Source organism: Capra hircus, chromosome 13 (genome assembly GCF_001704415.2).
Source record: "Capra hircus breed San Clemente chromosome 13, ASM170441v1, whole genome shotgun sequence".
Classification (NCBI taxonomy): domain Eukaryota; kingdom Metazoa; phylum Chordata; class Mammalia; order Artiodactyla; family Bovidae; genus Capra; species Capra hircus.
The window spans coordinates 7,022,254-7,044,280 of record NC_030820.1 but is presented as its reverse complement, the minus strand read 5'-3'; the positions used below and the strand labels follow the sequence as shown (position 1 = coordinate 7,044,280).

Below are 22,027 nucleotides of genomic sequence, written 5' to 3'. Positions count from 1 at the left end.
TGTATATAAACCACCATACTGCTTTGTTCGAGGCTCTCATCTGATTCCGCTGCGTCGGATGAGGCTTGAGCCCCAGCGCGCTAGAAATAAAAATTCCCTTCTTGCCTTTGCATTACCACGGTGGACTTGTTCACTCTCTCGGTTGGTTTGGAGATGTGGGCTCGGTGCATAACACTTTTCAGTTCCTCTTCACTTTCTGCCATAAGGGTGGTGTCATCTGCATATCTGAGGTTATTGATATTTCTCTCGGCAATCTTGATACCAGCTTGTGCTTCTTCCAGTCCAGCATTTCTCATGATGTACTCTGCATAGAAGTTAAATAAGCAGGGTGACAATATACAGCCTTGACGTACTCCTTTTCCTATTTGGAACCAGTCTGTTGTTCCATGTCCAGTTCTAGCTGTTGCTTCCTGACCTGCATATTGGTTTCTCAAGAGGCAGTTCAGGCGTCTGGTATTCCCATCTCTTGAAGAATTTTCCACAGTTTATTGTGATCCGCACAGTCAAAGGCTTTGGCATAGTCAATAAAGCAGAAATATATGTTTTTCTGGAACTCTCTTGCTTTTTCCATTATCCCGCAGATGTTGGCAATTTGATCTCTTGTTTCTTTGCCTTTTCTAAAACCAGCTTGAACATCTGGAAGTTCATGGTTCACGTATTGCTGAAGCCTTGCTTGGAGAATTTTGAGCATTACTTTACTAGTGAGTGCAATTGTGCAGTAGTTTGAGCATTCTTTGGCATTGCCCTCTGTTTCAGTGATTCTCAAATTTTAGGTGCATCTGAATCACTTGAATGGCTTGTTAAAACAGATATTTGGGTCCAAAACTATTGCCCAAATCTTGGCTCTCTGTGCATCAATACCAAACAGAAATATAGAAACAGAGTCATCCAGGGGAAGGAAAGAGTGGTTTTATTACATCATCAGGCAAAGGGGAAACACAGTAGGTCTCACGAACTGTGTCCACCTCACTGGTGAGCAGGGAGAGGTCATAATGTCAGGAAAGAGCATGTGATAAGGATCAAGAGATTAGAGTCTTCTTTCCTTCTGCTGTTTCAAAAGGGTGGTGTTGCTGACAAGATTAGGGTGTGTGCAGGGTCCTGGGTGGTCCTCTCCTAATCTTGAAGAACCACTCTGGTCTCTTTAACCTTGCTTCAGGTGGTTTCCTTGCTGTTTCTCCTTTGATCAGCAACTATCCTGCCCTTTGGAACTCAGAGAAGGTCGTGGAGGTGAGTCTCAGCTACCGAATGGGTGACAAAAAGACCTCCATGCCCAGGAGCCCCGCAGGGCCCTGTTATGCTAGCAGAAAACCCAAAGTTTCTGACTGAGGAAGTCTGAGGTGTGGCCCAAGAATTCATATTTTTGGTAAGATTCCAGGTGATGCTGAAGCTGCTCACGTTGAGGACCACATTTTGAAAACTATTAAGTACAGAATAGGTTTAATGGTGGTTACATGGCAGATGATTCATGTTAATAGTCACAAGGAAACATGAAAGAGATTACGTGTTACTATCAATAGATCTTGGTCTTAGATGCTAGCTGGTAAAAGAAAGGCCACTCCCATTTTCCTCCTCCCCAGAGCAAGGCTAGTCCCTATCTCCCACGTGTAATTCAGTCAGAACTCTAGTTATCCCTACGGTGTAGTGGGGAGGGGAGGGCTGCAAGGAGTGGATGAAATTAAGCTTGTCAGTGACACCTCACTAAGTGGTGACTGGTTTAACTTGACATCACGTTGCTAGGATACCGACCACTCTGATCAGAAGATCACAGCCTTCTGGCTCATTAAGGGGCTGGGAGGGAGGCGAGAGCGCTTGCGCAGCTCACAACGCGGCTCTAGGTGGGGTCTTCCCGGCACCTCGGCGGCCAGGTGAACCGCGCCAGAGTAGGGGGCGGGGGCAGAGCCGCCTGTGGGCGGCTGCTTCCGGACACGTGGCTGGGCTCGAGCCCAATGGGGGAGCTTGACGTCATCCCCGCTTCCTCACCCTGGCAACGGGAGGGTGGCTACTTCCGGTGCTCTGAGGGCTCTGGGCTGATGCGGGTGAGTGTCCCTCCTTCTCACGCTGTCCGCGCGGCTGCGGTCGCCGCGCGCTCGCTCTGCCCTGGCGCCGCGCGCTCTCCAGGACGTGCTCTCTGGGCCGGGGGCGGGCGGCGCGCAGGATGCTCCTCGCCGAGGGCGGTGCCGGAGGAACGGGACCCGAGGCGTCCCTCTTCCCGGAGCCCTGGTCGCGCGTGGGGCCCGTCCCGGCGCCCGCTCCCAGCGGCTGCGGCCCGGCGGCCTCCTCCCCTCTGCGGGGAAGGGGCCGCCTGTGTTTGGGGAGGGGGTCCTGGCAGTCCCTCACGCTCAGCGCGGTCTCGCGCTGCGGTTTCTCCGAGTTCCAGGTTCCCCGAGAGCAGGGAGTGTGCGCCCCGGTCCTGTGTGGCCGGTCGGGGCGGAGCAGCCCCGTAGTGTGTTTGAGCCCCGCGGGAAGTTAGCGTTTACTGCTCAGCTGGGAAAGGGAGAGGAGAGGACCGAGAGGATGGAGCAGGAGTAACCTGAGAGGAGGGTGGGGAACAGGAATTGGAGGCGCCTTGCAAATAGAGGGCATCGTGTTTCCGGGAGGAGGGAGTTCAGCTTCATTCGCCTCTGGAGGGGAGGGGAGGGGAATGCAAAGTATTTTTGGGGACCGTGTGACTGCGATCACTGTACACGAAACTAAGGAATTTTTATACACTTGGGAGTTTAATAATTTGCTTTTGTGTTTGAATAAAGTTCACCCTACCCCCCGCGCTTATAAAAAAAGCAGTGCATGCTTATTAACGAATATTTGGAAAATGCAGAAATATTTAAGAAGAGATCATCTGTGATTCCACCAGCCCAGCATTTTGATCTTTCTACGTTTTAAAAAATTGCAGATTCTTAACCTACATAGGATTATGAAAGTGAAAGTCGCTCAGTCCTGTCCGACTCTTTGCAACCCCATGGACTCTCCAGTCCATGTAATTCTCCAGGCCAGAATACTGGAGTGGGTAGCATTTCCCTTCTCCAGGGGATCTTCCCAACCCAGGATGAACCCAGGTCTCCCGCATTGCAGGTGGATTCTTTACCAGCTGAGCCACAAGGGAAGCCCACTTAGGATTACAGTGTGTATAAAATATGATTTTAACTAAGAAGCATATGTTTTGTACATTGCATCTGTTGCATGCATTTTTTGAGATAGTCATAAAATTCCACCCTTTTAAATTTAAATTTCAGCGACTTTTAGTATATTCACAAAGTTGTGCACGCATCATCAGTATCTAATTCCATGACGTTTTCATCACCTCCAAAACACTCTACCCATTACAGTTGCTCCTCCTTAGATCTCCTTTCCCCTTGTTCCTCCATCTTTTGGCAACCAGTAGTCTACTTTGTGTCTATGGATCTTCCTGTTCTGGACATTTCATGTAAATGGAATCATACAGTATGGGGCTTTTTGTTGTCTTGCCTCCTTTCACCCAGCGCAGTGTTTTCAAGGTACATCCACTTGTATTATGTATCAGGACTTAGCCTTCATTTTATGGTCGAATAATATTCCATTATATAAATATGCCACATTTTGTTTATCCATCATCAGTTGATGAACATTTGGATTGTTTCCACTTCTTGATTGTTATTAATAATTCTGCTATAAACATCCATGTACAAGTTTTTGTGTGAACATGTATCTTCAGTTTTCCTAGCTATGTACCTAGGAATGAAATTGCTGGGTCATGTGGGAACTGTTTATCTTTTTGAGAACTGCCAGGTGTCTTCCAGAGTGGCCTGCATAAGCAGGATATAAGGGTTCTGATTTCTGCTTATCCTTGCTGGCATTTATTCTGTCTTTTTGATTATAGCCTTCCATTGGTTGTGAAATGGCATCTTGTAGTTTTGATTTGCATATCCTTGATGTCTGATAATGTTGAGTGTCTTTTCTTTGTGCTTATTGGCCCTTTGTATGTCTTTGGAGAAATGTCTATTCAATTCCTTTGCCCATTAAAAAAAATTTTTTTTAAAGAAAATTTTAAGTTGTATGAGTTCTTTATACAGTCTGGACACAAATCCCCTTTCAGATTTGCAATATTTCTTCCATTCCATACTCCCACCCCCCACCATTTTGTGGAGTATCTTCACTTCCTTGAATGGTGTTCCTTGAAGTGCAAATGTTAAAAATTTTGGTGAAGTCCCATTTATATGTGAGTTTTGTTTATGTTTGTGCTTTTGGTGTTATGTGTAAAATCATTACCAAATCCAGGTTCATGAAGGTTTACTTTTTTTTTTTTCCATAAGTTTTATGTAGTTTTAGCTCTTACATTTAGGTCTTGATCTATGTAGAGTTAATTTTTGTATATGGTGTGAGGTAGGAGTCCAACTTTATTTTTGTGCATGTGACTCTCCAGTTTTCCTAGCACCATTTGTTGAAAAGACTGTCTTTTCCCCATTGAATGACCTTTGGCACCTTAAGAAAAACAAGTTGACCATAAATACATAGATTCTTTAAGTTAGGTATTTAGGTCACTCCAAGATTTTTGTTTTTCTAAATTATCCTATGTTAAACACAGCTTAAAAGGCATAAAGCTTTTTCTATATTTAAAATTATTTTGGTAGAAAGCATCCTCAGAAGTGGAATTACTGGGTCAAAGATGAAATAAGTATAATTTGGAGCTTATTTAATGAGGCATTAAAGCTTCAGTCTCATGATAAGAGCAACAAGCTTCATTAGCTGCTGTAGCTTAAGGGCTGGATTTCTCTAAAAGCCTTTGCTGTAATAAATGGATTCCATGACTTCCTCCTTCAACTGCTTCTAAAAGGCTCAGTAAACCTAGAGTGAAAACCTTCAACACCAGAGGCAAACACGACATGTGGTAGTCTTCTAAATGGCTTAAAAAAAAAAAAGAAATAGTGTCATCACATGCCGCAGGAATATGAAACAATATTTGAGAGAAATGGAGTCAAGATTTAGACCTTAAATCAGTGCCATGAAAGTCCCTGAAGCAAAAACAGTGTTTTATTCTGAATTTCTCTTCTGGTCTTGATAATCAAGTTAATTTACATTCATCTTGGTCACAGAGACAGCAAACTTAAATCTTCTCCTTTTAGTAAATCAGTTCAGATCAGTCACGCAGTCGTGTCTGACTCTTTGCTACCCCAGGAATTGCAGTGCACCAGGCCTCCCTGTCCGTCACCAACTCCCAGAGTTCACCCAAACTCATGTCCATCAAGTCAGTGATGCCATCCAGCCATTTCATCCTCTGTCGTCCCCTTCTCCTCCTGCCCCCAATCTTTCCCAGCATCAGGGTCATTTCCAATGAGTCAACTCTTCACATGAGGTGGCCAAAGTATTGGAGTTGCAGCTTTAACATCAGTCCTTTCAATAAACACCCAGGACTGATCTCCTTTAGGAAGGACTGGTTGGGTCTTCTTGCAGTCCAAGGGACTCTCAAGAGTCTTCTCCAACACCACAGTTCAAAAGCATCAATTCTTTGGCGCTCAGCTTTCTTCACAGTCCACCTCTCACATCCATTCATGACTACTGGAAAAACCATAGCCTTGACTAGACAGACCTTTGTTGGCAAAGTAATGTATCTGCTTTTGAATATGCTATCTAGGTTGGTCATAACTTTCCTTTCAAGGAGTAAGCATCTTTTAATTTCATGGCTACAATCACCATCTGCAGTGATTTTGGAACCCCCCCCGCAAAAGAGTCTGACAATGTTTCCACTGTTTCCCTATCTATTTCCCATGAAGTGATGGGACCAGATGCCATGATCTTCATTTTCTGAATGTTGAGCTTTAAGCCAACATTTTCACTCTCCTCTTTCACTTTCATCAAGGCCCTTTGGTTCTTCTTCACTTTCTGCCATAAGGGTGGTGTCATCTGCATATCTGAGGTTATTGATATTTCTCCTGGCAATCTTGACTCCAGGTTGTTCTTCCTCCAGCCCAGCGTTTCTCATGATGTACTCTGCATATAAGTTAAATAAGCAGGGTGACAATATACAGTGTTGATGTACTCCTTTTCCTATTTGGAACCAGTCTGTTGTTTCATGTCCAGTTCTAACTGTTGCTTCCTGACCTGCATATAGGTTTCTCAAGAGGCAGGTCAGGTGGTGTGGTATTCCCATCTCTCTCAGAATTTTCCACAGTTTCTTGTGATCCACACAGTCAAAGGCTTTGGCATAGTCAATAAAGCAGAAATAGATGTTTTTCTGGAACTCTCTTGCTTTTTCGATGTTCCAGTGGATGTTGGCAATTTGATCTCTGGTTCCTCTGCCTTTTCTAAAACCAGCTTGAACGTCTGGAAGTTCACAGTTCACGTATTGCTAAAGCCTGGCTTGGAGAATTTTAAGCATTACTTTACTAGCGTGTAAGATGAGTGCAGTACACTTCAGTTCAGTTCAGTCGCTCAGTCGTGTCCAACTCTTTGCGACCCCATGAATCGCAGCACACCAGGCCTCCCTGTCTATCACCAGCTCCTGAAGTTCATTCAGACTCACGTCTATCAAGTCGGTGATGCCATCCAGCCAACTCATCCTCTGTCGTCCCCTTCTCTTCCTGCCCCCAATCCCTCCCAGTATCAGAGTCTTTTCCAATGAGTCAACTCTTTGCATGAGGTGGCCAAAGTATTGGAGTTTCAGCTTTAGCATCAGACCTTCCAAAGAACACCCAGGACTGATCTCCTTTAGAATGGACTTGTTGGATCTCCTTGCAGTCCAAGGGACTCTCAAGAGTCTTCTCCAACACCACAGTTCAAAAGCATCAATTCTTCGGCGCTCAGCTTTCTTCATAGTCCAACTCTCACATCCATACATGACCACTGGAAAAACCATAGCCTTGACTAGATGGACTTTTGTTGGCAAAGTAATGTCTCTGCTTTTGAATATGCTATCTAGGTTGGTGAGATGAGTGCAATTGTGCAGTAGTTTGAGCATTCTTTGGCATTACCTTTCTTTGGATTGGAATGAAAACTGACCTTTTCCAGTCCTGTGGCCAGTGCTGAATTTTCCAAATTTGCTGGCATATTGAGTACAGAACTTTCACAACATCATCTTTCAGGATTTGAAATAGCTCAACTGGAATTCCATCACTTCCACCAGCTTTGTTCATAGTGATGCTTTCTAAGGCCCACTTAACTTCACATTCCAGGATGTCTGGCTCTAGATGAGTGATCACACCATCATGATTATCCAGATCGTGAAGATCCTTCTTGTACAGTTCTTCCATATATTCTTGCCACCTCTTCTTAATATCTTTTGCTTCTGTTAGGTCCATACCATTTCTGTCCTTTATTGAGCCCATCTTTGCATGAAATGTTCCCTTGTTATCTCTAATTTTCTTGAAGAGATCTCTAGTCTTTCGCAGTCTGTTTTCCTCTATTTCTTTGCATTGACCACTGAGGAAGGCTTTCTTTTCTCTCCTTGCTATTTTTTGGAACTCTGCATTCAGATGCTTATATCATTCCTTTTCTCCTTTGCTTTTCACCTCTCTTCTTTTCACAGCTATTTGTAAGGCCTCCCCAGACAGCTATTTTGCTTTTTTGCATTTCTCTTCCACAGGAATGGTCTTGTTTTCTGTCTCCTGTACAATGTCATGAACCACTGTCCATAGTTCATCAGGCACTCTATCTATCAGATCTAGTCCCTTAAATCTAATTCTCACTTCCACTTTAGAATCTTAAAGGATTTGATTTAGTTCCTACCTGAATGGTTTAGTGGTTTTCCCTAACTTCTTCGATTTAAGTCTGAATTTGGCAATAAGGAGTTCATGATCTGAGCCACAGTCAGCTCCTGGTCTTGTTTTTGCGGACTATATAGAGCTTCTTCATCTGTGGCTGCAAAGAATATAATCAATCTGATTTCGGTGTTGACCGTCTGGTGATGTCCATGTGTAGAGGTTTCTCTTGTGTTGTTGGAAGAGGGTGTTTGCTATGAGTGCATCCTCTTGGCAAAACTATTAGCCTTTGCCCTGCTTCATTCTGTACTCCAAGGCCAAATTTGCCTGTTAATCCAGGTGTTTCTTGACTTCCAACTTTTGCATTCCAGTCCCCTATAATGAAAAGGACTTCTTTTTTTGGGTGTTAGTTCTAAAAGGTCTTGTAGGTCTTCATAAATCTGTTCAACTTCAGCTTCTTCAGCATTACTGTTAACCAGTTAAAAGAAAAAAATCAAATACAGAAGGTTATTAGATAGAGAAAAATCAAGTTTCCCTTTCTTCCTTGCCCCTCCCTCTTCTCTAGTCTCCCAGTACTCTTGAGAGGAATTTGTGGGACTATTGTTTGTGTCTGTGTAGGCTAGTTCATATTGAAGTATCTCTGGAGAGGGTATATAGAACATTATACATTTTAAGGCTCTTGATACTGTCTGACACATTCCATTTCAAAATGGTTACATCAGTTTATGATGGCAGTACAGTGCTAGTTTTTTTTCTTTTTTCGTAGCTCTTTGAATATTCTTTCTTTAATATTGGCTATCCAGTTTATATTTCCTCTTATGTGTTGCCTGCTCGTGTCTTTTGGCATGCTATTTGTCTTGATTGGCATTGTCCTTTATGAGATTTACTTTGGCAGCCTTTTTTAGATGATTGTTTTACGACAGCATGGATTTGGGGAGAAAAGTTAATATGCTTTCTGTAACACGTATGCTAAGAGATATGTGAGCTGAGCGAAGGTCAAGGCAGTAGGAAAAAGGAAGTTAAAAGCTCCAGAAGAAATCTATAGGATTTGGAAACTGGGCAGAGTCCAAGATGACAATAAGGTGAGTTAGGAAGGATTGGGCTATTAAAAGTAAGGTGTAATGTAGACAGAATTAGATTTCTGGGGCAAAGTGAATTTGTTTTGGGTAGGCGAAGAGTTTTGAGGATCCAGGTTGAGCTCTCCATTAGACTTACGGCTAGAGCTTAAGAGGCAGAGTTAGGAATCATCTGGTTTACTGAGGGGATCGTTTTGAAAGCTTGATACTGAATGAAGTTACTGAAGGAGGCATTTGAGACTTCAGCCTTTGGACATTCTGTTTGAAAGTCAGGCAAGAGAACAAAGCTGGGAGGGGTCAGAGGGCCCTTGAAGAGCTAGGATAGTCGATTGGCATGCTTGCCAAGGAGAGCAGGACATTTAGAGAATCAAAGGTTGCAAACCGAAGACTATGTTCAAAGGCACCATTAGATTTGGTCACTTGGAGAAGATACATCTTACAAGTAAAGATACAATTTATTGGTAAGAAAAAAATACACCCTCCCCCTGCAACAGTTTTATTAAGATAAAATTCATTTATCATATCATTACCCATGTAAAGTGTACAATTCATTGGTAGTTACTCAGACTAAATACCATGCAACCATGACCACAGCCAATTTTAGAACATTTTTATTGCCCCCTCCCAAAGAAATCCTGCCCCCATTAGCTCTCACTCCTCGATTCCCCTCTGTCCTTCCAGCCCAAGGCAACCACTAATCTACTTTCTATCTTTTTAGATATGCCTACTCTGGACATTTCATATAAATGGAAACATATGTGGCCTTTTGTGTCTGACTTCTTTCATTGTGAAACGTATGTGGCCTGTTGTGTCTGACTTCTTTCATTGTTTTCATGGTTCATTCATGCCATAGTGTGTATCAACCCTCCATTCCTTTTTATGGCTCTATAATGCTCCATTGTCTAAATATACCACATTTTGTTTAACCAAGGTCTGCTCATGGACATTTGAGTTGTTCCCACTTTTTGACTATTATGAATAGTTCTTTTTTTTTTTTTTTAACTTTATTTTACTTTACAATACTGTATTGGTTTTGCCATACATCAACTGAGTCTGCCACGGGTGTACATGTGTTCCCAATCCTGGACTCCCTTCCCCCCTCACTCCCCATCCCATCCCTCTGGGTCATCCCAGTTCACCAGCCCCAAGCATCCTGTATCCTGCATCAAACCTAGACTGGCGATTCATTTCACATATGATAATACACATATTTCAATGCCATTCTCCCAAATCATCCCACCCTCTCCCTCTCCCATAGTGTCCGTATACATCTGTGTTTCTTTTGCTGTCTCGCATACATGGTTATTGTTACCATCTTTCTAAATTCCATATATATGTGTTAGTATACTGTACTTATCTTCCACAAAGTAGGCAAGAATATACAATGGATTAAAGACAACCTCTTTAACAAGTGGTGCTGGGAAAACTGGTCAACCACTTGTAAAAGAATGAAACTAGAACACTTTCTAACACCATACACAAAAATAAACTCAAAATGGATTAAAGATCTAAACGTAAGACCAGAAACTATAAAACTCCTAGAGGAGAACATAGGCAAAACACTCTCCGACATAAATCACAGCAGGATCCTCTATGACCCACCTCCCAGAATACTGGAAATCAAAGCAAAAATAAACAAATGGGATCTAATTAAAATTAAAAGCTTCTGCACAACAAAGGAAACTATAAGCAAGGTGAATAGTTCTGCTGTAAACATCCATGTACAAGTTTTTATGTGGATGTATTTTCAGTTCTAGTGAATATATACCGAGGAGTGGAATTGCTGGGTCATATGGAAACTCTGGGCTTCCCAGGTGGTGCTGGTGGTAAGGAACTTGCCTTCCAATGCAGGAGACATAGGAGAGGTTCAGCCCTTGGGTCGGGAAGATCCCCTGGAGGAGGTCATGGAAGCCCACTCCAGCATTCTTGCCTGGAGAATCCCCTGGACAGAGGAGCCTTGTGGGCTACAGTCCATGGGGTCACAAGGAGTCAGACACAACTGAAGCGACTTTACACACACACACACACACACACACACACACACACACACACAGTAACTTTATGTTGACCTTTTCAAGCTACTGTTGCAGACGATGGACACATTGCCAGTGTTATTTATTTATTTGTTTAATATAAATTTATTTATTTTAGTTGGAGGCTAATTACTTTACAGTGTTGTAGTGGTTTTGCCATACATCAACATGAATCTGCCATGGGTGTGCACGTGTTCCCCATCCTGAACCCCCCTCCCACCTCCTTCCCCATACCATCCCTCTGGGTCATCCCAGTGCACCAGCCCTGAGCATCCTGTATCATGCATCAAACCTGGGCTGGCAATTCGTTTCACATATGATGCCAGTGTTTTTTAGATATAATAAAATGAACTTTAGTACCATCGCTGATAGGAAGTCGCAAAATGTCCATATTCAAACTTATCATTCAGGAACACAGGCATTATAAAAATGATGTACAAAATTGTTCTCTGTTGTGTAAAGCTGTAACATGCTTATGTATCTTTGATTGGAAACCTTTTGTGTTGACTGTTATCTCAAAGACTTAGCTGAAGAGTTAAACATTTTCCTTATGGATCAATGTATTGATGTGAATATGATTCATCCATTTCAAATAATTGTTTGTAATAATGACTACAAATGTGATAAAAATGTCACAGGGATATCTAAAGTCAGTCTACGTGATTTATTTTTTACTCCTTAGTTTCAACTGTAGAGATCAAATAATAATTTTATTTTTTAAAAATTTAGGATTATCTGTAGTTTGTGTGGCCCTAGAAGTTCAAGATCCAGAAAAACAAAACCAAAAGAGACCTCTCAGCAGTATTGTTGACTGGCCACGTTTTTGTCTGTTCCTTCTCTGGGTGGGTTGAGTGTTGGGAACCTTCAGAATATGACATTTCTCCTCTTATTCAAGTGAGATCTCATCGGCTTGCCCTATTTTGAGCCCTGAACTTGGCTAGTTATCTTGTTCTCATAAAGAAATAAATGAATAAAAACATTTTTTGTTTTTAAGTAATGCATTCAGATTGTTCAAAATGAAAAGATGCACAATGGTGACTAGTGGAATTTCCATTTCACCTTTGTGCACCAGTCACCCAAATCTTTTGGTAACTACTATTGGGCTAATTTTTGATATATTCTTCCAGATTGCACTTTGCATATGTATTTAGCTGTATTATTTTTTCTTGTCTCCCTCAAAATACGGTACTGCATACGTTTCTGTACCATGCCTTTTTTACTTACCAAAATATCTTCAACATTGGTTGTTTCATATTTGTGTATCAAGAAAGTTCTCATTTTTTCCAAGAGCTGCTTTTATTGTTAGCTACTTTTTTTATCAAGATATACTATTAGTCTATATCTTTACCATTACAGAGTACCCTTCAGTGTAGGTTTATAATTTTGGTTGATTTTGCCAAATTGACCTTGTTGCCTTGTATTAATCTGTGCTGCTCCTTGGAACATGTGAGAATGACTCTTTAACTTGGCCAGTCCAGCTGATATGTGAGTGTAGTTTTATTTTGCCTTTTTCTTTTGAGTGAGGTTTAGCATCTTTTGATCTGTTTAAGTTGTTATATGGTTCTTCTGTAAACTAGGATTTGCTCACTTGCCCCCTTCCGCCTTTTGTGTCTTTTTTTGGGACATTTGTTGGAGTTCTATTATGAATGTCAGACTTTCAATGGGTTCTGAGTTAAACAAAAACTGATGTTGGAGTAGAAGTTGCTTCATTTCTAATTGAATTAAAAATATTCCAGTAACCACTGGAAGCTGGAGGCCAGAGCTGCACATTGGCTAGCCTGTCTCCTTGAGTGCCTGTCCCACTATGCAGAACTTTGGGGCCAGCAGTTTCGGAGGAGTTCAGAGAGATGACATGGTTTGCTAAATAAATAAATTTCAACTAGTTTCTGAGAGATGGTAGATTGCTCAAGAAACAGCATATGTATTCATCTTCCACATTTAATTATTTTCAGGCAAGCTTGAGAAGCAAGCAAATCTCTCACATACATTAAAAATGCCTATTACATCAAACCTTATTTGTTGTAATATGTAGATGTTCTAATTTGTTATTCATGAAAAAAAAATGCATCTGATGACAGTGAGTCAGAGAAAGTTTTATAACTCATACTGCTTGGATGTGTTTTCATTTGAATTGAAGCTTTGAATTTTCCAAAGCCTGAGTTTCCACACAGCTATTTTGTGGGTCTAGTGGGCCCAAGCTCATTTCATGACTTGGTCAGACATCATGGCCTATATAGACTGGAAGATAAACTGCTAATCATTTAAACTGACTTTGTCAACTGACACAGAAATAAATAGTAACCTATTTCAGAGAAATAACCAAAGTCAAATAAAGGTAATTGAGGCAGACCCTTGTGAAGCAGTTGGAAGAAAATCCATCCTCAGAGAGATACTTATCACTACAAAACAAAAGCAGACATTTTAACTTACTGTTATTTAATAAACTTCAGCACTCTTTTGTAATCAAAATTTATGATATATGTAAACATTTTAATATAACAGCAAATTATATATATATGATTTTAAATTATTTGTCCTTTAAAATAAGTGATACATAATAATAATTAAATGGGTTCTTTTAAACCAGGAATTAAAGGAAGTTAAAATACGATATTGGGCTTCTCAGGTGGCATTAGTGGTATGGAACCTGCCTGCCAATACAGGAGACATGAGAGATGTGGGTTCAGTCCCTGGGTCGGGAAGATCCCCTGGAGGAGGGCATGGCAACCCACTCCAGGAGTCTTGCCTGGAGAATCCCGTGGACAGAGGAGCCTGGCGGGCTACAGTCCATGGGCTTGCAAAGAGTCGCACATGACTGACGTGACTCACCATGCATGCATGCACACAGAGTACCATATTGCAGTGCTTCCAGACCGTCTCTGGTGTGAAGGACCACGTTAAAATTTTTTCAATCCATTGTTGACCATTACTTTCATAAAATGCAAAAACAAAACAGAATACCACAAAAACCTCAAGAGAAAACTATGAAAGAAAGATAAAAGTAAAAGCTCATATTTTTATCTGATGTAGCAGATAAAATTTTTTCCAAAATATAATTATACCACTGGAAAATATAAGTTTTAGAGTGAATTAATGTGCCTTTTGTACTCCAAGTCTTTTCCTTGTGAATTTCCAGTTTTTATAGATGGTTTTAATTCTGTTTTATTAAATACATTATAAAAATATATAATTATAAACAAAACTTGGGGAAATAGAAAAGAATTACAAAAACTGTCATTGTTTATTGAAAACTTGGATGTAAGACAGTTTGTATAAGAATAAAAAGTAATCTCTTGCAGACTGATAACCAGCACTAGTCTGTAGACCACACTCTGTGTGACACTATTCTTTTGAACTAGTTGGCTGTCACTCTTTAAAGCCTTGTGTCCCTCCCCATTTCTCAATTTAGAATAAGGTACAGATTCTTACCTTATAGTGTGAATCTAGGTGTTTAAGTTGTTTCAATCATGTGACTTTGGGATTTTTTTTTTTCAAGTCTCTGTTGATTTTTTAAATGATCCATTTTTCCCCAGTCTGAAGTATGTTTTACCATCATTATTGTTACTAAGTCAAGATTGCTAGAAGCTTGTGAGCTTGTGAGAAAAATTAGAAGCTTTGTGGTATATGTTGCTTGTAATTTGTTTTATTGTTTATCTTTTGAGAACCTCAGAAATAATGCCTTTATGAAAATGAATAAGTATTTGCACAGGTATTATTTTAATTTTGTGCTTTAGTCTTATAAATTTGATAGCATTTGTTTTACATTGAGCTCTGAAGCATTAAACTGTTTTTCATAAAAAGTTCTCCATAGGCAGAAGTTAATCTGTTTGTTGGTTCATTTTTTTAAGCAAGCAGCAATCTTGAGCTCTTACATGTTCTTACCACACACAAAAGATTGTACTTATGTGAGGTGATCGATGTGTTAACTAACCTTGTGGCAATCATTTTGCAGTGTATATATGTATCAAATCCTCAGGTTGTACTGCTTGAACTTGTCCACTGGTATATGTCAATTATACTTCAGTAAAGCTGGAGGAAAAAATTAACAGCAATCTAGGCTTTAAATCAAGGCTTAGTGATGTTGCCAGCACTGCCTATGGTTCTAGAATGTCCCAGAGGTTATTAGCGTTTGGTTTGGAGGAAGTAGAAAGTGATATTTAAGATGAGGTTTTCTTCAATGTAGATAAAATGAAAGATAAAATATCTTTTGGACTCAACATGAAGTCTTTTCACAACAGTTCTTTGTTTATACAACTTCAAGGACTGTCAGTGTATAAAGGGATTTAAATTCTAACCTTTTTATATTCTTTGTATTACCCAGTTAAATAACTTTAAAATTAAGGGTTTTTCCCACAAATTTGTATACGTGTGTGTTAGTGGAAAGAAATGCATGCCATCTTTGCCTGTTTTCCTTTAGGGTAATTCCTCTTCTGCAATTACTTTTGGATGGAAGTATGCACTTTTCCCAATAGAAGATGGTAATCTTGGAGAATGACCATGGAGAAGGGGATGAGTTCTGGAGAAGGGCTGCCTTCCAGATCATCTCAAGTTTCGGCTGTTAAAACAACAGCGAAAGAGTTGGAAACGAAGCAGTCCCATAAAGAGAAGCGAGGGGGCTTTGTGTTGGTGCATGCAGGTAAGCTCTGAGTAGCTGAGTAGGAAGGTGAAAATAATGGTTTCCTTCCCTTCGCCTTGAAGTACACCAGGAACTGAGTTTCCTATCTGGGGGAGGGACCCTGCAGGAGGAGTTGGAACCACGGTTGACTTGCATAGAGTGAAGGCCTCCCCTGAGCTCCCCACATGGAGGGTCTTACAGTGATGGCACTTCCTTTGTCCCCTTCATTCACCTCCTCTAGTACTTTTACTCCACGTGTGTGTGCCTGTTAAGTCGCTTCAAGTCATGTCTGACTGTTCGCTGTTCTGTGGACTTGTAGCCTGCCAGGCTCCTCTGTCCTTGGGGATTCTCCAGGCAAGCATAACTGGAGTGGGTGGCCGTGCCATCAGCCAGGGGATCTTCGTGACCCACAGATCAAACCTGTATCTTTTCATTTACCTGCATTGACAAATAGATTCTGTTACCACTAGTGCCACTTGGGAAGCTCTTTACTCCATATAGTAGATATATTTAGATGTTGTTAAAACCGGACAAAGTAATTGTTTAAACTCTGGTTTGTGTTTTTAAAAATAAAGTTGTTGAAAAAAATTTTACTCACCTCATATTTGACTTTGTCCGTTGTAGAGTGTAATTTATACAATCTTAAAGGTAGTTTTTGCCTTCTTAATATTATAAATGAGGAACCTTAAACGCAGAGTGGTTAAGTGGCTTCAGGCACCCAGCTAATCGGTAGTGCCAGGCTGAGAAACCATTAAGTGGGCCTGAAAGTCCCATTCTAGTGCTTCTGGCACTCCGTCAGCCTCTGATTTCTGCTTCAGAGGATCTTGAAGACAGATACAGTGAAGTTCAGCCCATGAGTCCCCATTATTGATACAGCGAGGGTTTCCAAGCACTGCAGCTCTGCCCTGGTCTTTTTTCCTCTCCCTTTTTCTTTGATGTGGGGTGAGTGGCATTGTTTCTTTTTGTCAGACTGGCATTCTGCCTGATCATTAACCTTTGGCTATAGCTAAACTGAACAGACAAGTTGGGAAGTCTTACAGAATTGAATCTGGGAAAATCAAACAGTGAACAAACAAAAGGTTCAATTTTCTTTTCTTTCAACTGACTTCTCGAAGAAATGAGGTAAATTTATAGAAACAACTGAAATTCCCAAGCCAGTGTTCCTTCTACTGCACCATGCTGGTGGTGCAGTAGGACCCAGTGAGTTATTTTATTCATAACGAGTATGTGAAAAATGTGCAAGAAAGCCCTGAGATATGTAAGCAGTAACAACATGGAACATTTGATGACTTGGAAAGGGTTGCCTTCGGTGGTAGTCATTGCAGACTCCCTCCTGTCTCAGACACATACCTGAAGGCAATGACTCTTATAGCTGGTGCTGGGACCAGCTGTAATAGGAGGAAGTCTGGGTTATGGCAGGAACTTGTGTGGATTAAGGATGACTTTCCCCTTCAAACTTCTTAGAAGGTCAAAATAGAACGATTGATTATGCAGCATTATATACCTTCCACATTTAAGGGACAAAATTTCAGTTCCAGTGTAGAGATTTTAAAACTTTTTTTTCATATTAGAGGAGACTTGCCCAAGTTTTAGTCATTTGAATAGCAGTTGATTCTTGCTTTTTCCCTAGATCTGTATACTACCTATATTTTTCATGTTTGTGCTCATCGCTTAGTTTTGTCTCTTTGTGACCCTATGAACTGTTGCCCATCAGGCTCCTCTGTCCATGGAATTTTCCAGGCAAGAATACCGAAGTGGGTTGCCATTTCCTCCTCCAGAGGATCTTCCCAACCCAGGGACTGAACCCATGTCTCTTGTGTCTCTTGCATTGGCAGGCAGATTCTTTACCACTGAGCCGTCAGGGAAGTTCATTAGTGCTGCTATCCACACACTAAAGTTATCTATTTGGCTGCAGTATCCCATGTGGGAAATCCTGCTGCAAGGTCTGAGACCTAAGATGGCATTTATTAGAGAACATGAAGAGAGTCCTCGTAAACATTGGCACAGGTTCTGTGAAGTCTGAGTTCTTTTGAGAAATGTGACTAGAATTTGTATATATTATGGATTCTTGTTGTTTGGACTTCTTTTCTACTCCCTCGAGTCCATTAACTATAGCTTCTTGGGCCCATTCTTTGTCTGCATTGAGGAAAGATGGGTTAAGTTTGTGTTGTGAGGCCTGAAGATGAGAGATGTAGTTCTTTAACCTTGCCTGTGTTGGACCTCTCTGGGGCCCAGAAAGGGACTGGGAGTGAGGTCTGAGGGGAGATTCAGAGCAATTTAAGGAACTTTGATGAAAGGCCTTTTCTTGGTTTCTTTCTAGTTTATTCTCAGATCCCTAACTAAGCAAGTATTAATCCTTTTAGGGAAATAAATTTCAGAGCCTTTCTTTTGAAGTTGCTGAGTGATTAGGATAGGGAGTGGTGAATATACCATTCCTGATGTTTCAGAGACTCTGAGCTACATTCCAGGGGTGAAAGAAAGAAGTTAGAGTAGGAGAGGTGATATTGGCGGTTGTTGTGGAAAGGATGTAACAGCTGTCCATTTCAAGTTTTAAATAAAACTACCTAGTTTTCTGAAGTTACTCTTGAGAATTCTGACAAGGACTTTCCAAAGTTCAACAGGGAGGAAATTAAAGGCACTCTGCCCTTGACACTGCCTAGGTTATGAGTTCAGTTCAGTTCATTCGCTCAGTCGTGTCCGACTTTTTGCCACCCCATGAATCGCAGCACGCCAGGCCTCCCTGTCCATCACCATCTCCCGGAGTTCACTCAGACTCACGTCTGTCGAGTCGGTGATGCCATCCAGCCATCTCATCCTCTATCGTCCCCTTCTCCTCCTGCCCCCAATCCCTCCCAGCATCAGAGTCTTTTCCAATGAGTCAACTCTTCGCATGAGGTGGCCAAAGTATTGGAGTTTCAGCTTTAGCATCATTCCTTCCAAAGAACACCCAGGACTGATCTCCTTTTGAATGGACTGGTTGCATCTCCTTGCAGTTCAAGGGACTCTCAAGAGTCTTCTCCAACACCATAGTTCAAAAGCATCAGTTCTTCGGCACTCAGCTTTCTTCACAGTCCAACTCTCACATCCATACATGACCACTGGAAACACCATAGCCTTGACTGGATGGACCTTAGTTGGCAAAGTAATGTCTCAGCTTTTGAATATGCTGTCTAGGTTGGTCATAACTTTTCTTCCAAGGAGTAAGCATCTTTTAATTTCATGGCTACAGTCACCATCTGCAGTGATTTTGGAGCCCCCCAAAGTAAAGTCTGCCATCGTTTCCATTGTTTCCCCATCTATTTACCATGAAGTGATGGGACCAGATGCCATGATCTTCGTTTTCTGAATGTTGAGCTTGAAGCCAGCTTTTTCACCCTTCTCTTTCACTTTCATTAAGAGGCTTTTTAGTTCCTCTCCATTTTCTGCCATAAGGGTGGTGTCATCTGCATATCTGAGGTTATTGATATTTTTCCTGGCAGTCTTGATTCCAGCTTGTGCTTCTTCCAGTCCAACGATTCTCATGATGTACTCTGCATATAAGTTAAATAAGCAGGGTGACAATATACAGCCTTGACGTACTCTTTTTCCTATTTGGAACCAGTCTATTGTTATGTCCAGTTCTAACTCTTGCTTCCTGACCTGTATATAGGTTTCTCAAGAGGCAGATCAGGTGGTCTGGTATTCCCATCTCTTTCAGAATTTTCCACAGTTTATTGTGATCTACACAGTCAAAGGCTTTGGCATAGTCAATAAAGCAGAAATAGATGTTTTCCTGGAACTCTAGCTTTTTCGATGATCCAGTGGATGTTGGCAATTTGATCTCTGCTTCCTCTGCCTTTTCTAAAACCAGCTCGAACATCTGGAGTTCACGGTTCACGTTTTGCTGAAACCTGGCTTGGAGAATTTTGAGCATTACTTTACGAGCGTATGAGATGAGTGCAATTGTGTGGTAGTTTGACCATTCTTTGGCATTGCCTTTCTTTAGGATTGGAATGAAAACTGACCTTTTCCAGTCCTGTGGCCACTGCTGAGTTTTCCAAATTTGTAGGCATAGGTTATCAACTCCCTCTAAAAAACACTCTTGACTTTGGGTACGTTTTCAAAAGGAGGAGAGGTCACCTTGGTGAAGCCTCTTTGGGAACATAAGCTATTTCTGGTGCCTCTGGTAGGAAAATAGCTTTTCAAAAAGGAGATAAGGCATGGTATTAAAAACACTTACGGTGCAGAAAGATTTTTAAGATTAGATTATTAAGAGTCCATACACTTAGGACAGTAGTTTTTTTGTCACTCAGAAAGCATCAGTTTGTATGAACTATTTATATAATGTTAGCAAGGTCTCTGATATCTTAATGATAGTTAACCATTGATTTTTTTTTCCTCCACTACAGGTGCAGGTTATCATTCTGAATCCAAAGCCAAGGAATATAAGCATGTATGCAAAAGAGCTTGTCAGAAGGTATGGAGAGAATGCATTCTGTCTGATTGAAACATTTTAGTTTTGACCATAAAGCAGCTTTACCTTGAAATTCAAAATTTTAAGGTTTGATTTATAAGACAGACTTTGGCTTGGACCACAAAATAATTTTGCTCATATTTGTGGAGTCTTTTGTTTTGATTTGTGTTTTTTATTCTCCAAATCATGTTTAGATCTTTTCTTTCCTTTCCCAGATCAAAGTCTGTATTTTTGGAATTGTGGGCACATAATCATATACCTTTTAATCTTTGCAGCGGTTTCAGCTCTATAGGAGGAGTAGGGCAAACAGGTCAAAGGCAGCCAATGTGGCTTTCTATGAAGGGAAGAAAAAAATAATAAAAAAATTAAAATGAGTGTTTTTCTTAGGGAGATTATGTTTTTCTTTGTTTCTCATCGCGTAGTTTGTATCGTAGCAAATTCATTGTCATTCTGAAGTTTAGCTTTGCCTGTGGACTCAGTTGTGCTTTTTTTTCATCTTTGGATTTCGAGGTTTTGCTAAATTGTTGAATGCTAAATGTGGAGGCAGGAATGGACTCGGAAGAAATATTGTTTGCTTTTATTTTGATCCTGGCTATGTACTCTTGTGGGCAAACCTTCCATTACCTTTTATGCAAATAGAATGTTAATTGGACATTGCGTATCAAGTAAATAGGGGTCTTCCTCACTCTTTTCATTTATATTTATTACCATTTAAAGAAGATTATGTTTAGTTAGAGATCCAAGGTTTTTCTTATGAATGAAATCTCATAAATGGATGAGAATATTTTGTTACAGTGATTGCATTGTCTTTTAAAAAATTATAATAAAGGTAAATATTCTTTAAGCTATTTTATATTTTTAATCTTATTTTTCAAAGTGTGAAATCTTTTTGTTATCTGAAAAGAAATGGATTACCTTTATAGGAATATAGTTCTGTATATAACACATTTAGAGTGTGTAACCAGACTCCTCAATGTATACAATAAATGAACTTCTCAAAAGTTTCCTGAGGAATACAGTTCTTAGTTTTTGATCTTTTTGTTGACTAAGTTGGAGTTTCAATAATTCACTTAAAAATCAGTTTTTCTTCTCTTTCTTGCCTGTCTTATTTATACTTAAGAAGCAAGGTGATTTTGTGACCTTTACTCTCTATAGATTATATTACAAAATAATATTATATGTTTAATCTCAATGTAAAGTACCTTATAGAATCACAAATACTGTTGTCAAAAGTATGCTTCCATCTAAAAATTCTGAAATGCTTCTGTGACTGAGTCACTGTTTTTTATAGCTGGAGTAGAGAGAGGAGCAGGGACTTCCCTGGCAGCTCAGACAGTAAAGAATCTGTCTGCAGTGAGGGAGTCCTGGGTTCGATCCCTGGGTCAGGCAGTTCCTGTGGAGAAGGGAATGGCTACCCACTCCAGTATTCTTGCCTGCAGAATTCCATGGACAGGGGAGCCTGGTGGGCCTCAGTCGATGGGGTTGCAAATGGTTGGCCACAACTGACCACTTAACACACACAGGGAGAGTAGTAACGGTGGAATAAGAAATTATTAGCTTAGTCTATATAAAATATGAATTCAGATTTCAAAGTGGAATTCATATAATTTCTTAGGCTATGTGAGTTGCCCTGTGATGAATGAAGCCCTTTCACTTACTAAATTCCTTGCACTTTGTGTTTAGGTATATCATAAGCTATCCTGAATAATTGTTTACTCTAAGTAGTTTATTTCTTAAAGTATGAAATGGAACTGTAGTGATCAATTTTTGTTAACTCTAAATGTCTCTTACACTTCTTTAAGCCTTTGAAAAGCTTCTGGGTGTGTTTGAGAAGCTGTGGTTTTACAGCAAATAACCTTGCCCCTTGGTTTCATAGGCAATTGAAAAGCTACAGGCTGGTGCTCTTGCAACAGATGCAGTGACTGCAGCCCTGGTGGAGCTTGAGGTATTTCTTTTCTCTATTTGTTTCATTTAAAGTAGTTGTGAGTTTGTGTTTGTTATTCTTAAATGACATGAAACTGTTGTTTAGTCAGCCATCAATGACACGACTAGTGTTTCCCAACAGTATTAACAATGAAGAATGAAGAAGCAGTCGATGATCTTGTTAGGTTGTCTTATTGGAGACTTCTCTGACTAATATAAAGAAGTTGGTTAAATTTCAATTTTTCCCCTGGTTTTGCGAG

At 40.6% G+C, this 22,027-nt stretch overlaps 1 protein-coding gene across 4 annotated transcripts in view; it reads left to right on the top strand.

Annotated features, from left to right (window-relative positions):
* Nucleotides 1,989-22,027, top strand: part of TASP1 (taspase 1) — a 264,742-nt gene continuing 244,703 nt past the window's right edge. For 3 of the 4 annotated variants that reach the window (XR_310467.3, XR_001918985.1, XM_005687819.3), the window contains exons 1-4: nucleotides 1,989-2,036; nucleotides 15,194-15,412; nucleotides 19,780-19,847; nucleotides 21,721-21,789. Coding sequence is in view for 1 of the 4 variants with exons in the window: in XM_005687819.3 (XP_005687876.1) it covers nucleotides 15,268-15,412; nucleotides 19,780-19,847; nucleotides 21,721-21,789 (282 nt within the window). In the remaining 3 variants the exon portion in view is untranslated. The remainder of the gene's footprint in view (nucleotides 2,037-15,193; nucleotides 15,413-19,779; nucleotides 19,848-21,720; nucleotides 21,790-22,027) is intronic. The other variant, XM_018056930.1, reaches the window with a different exon arrangement.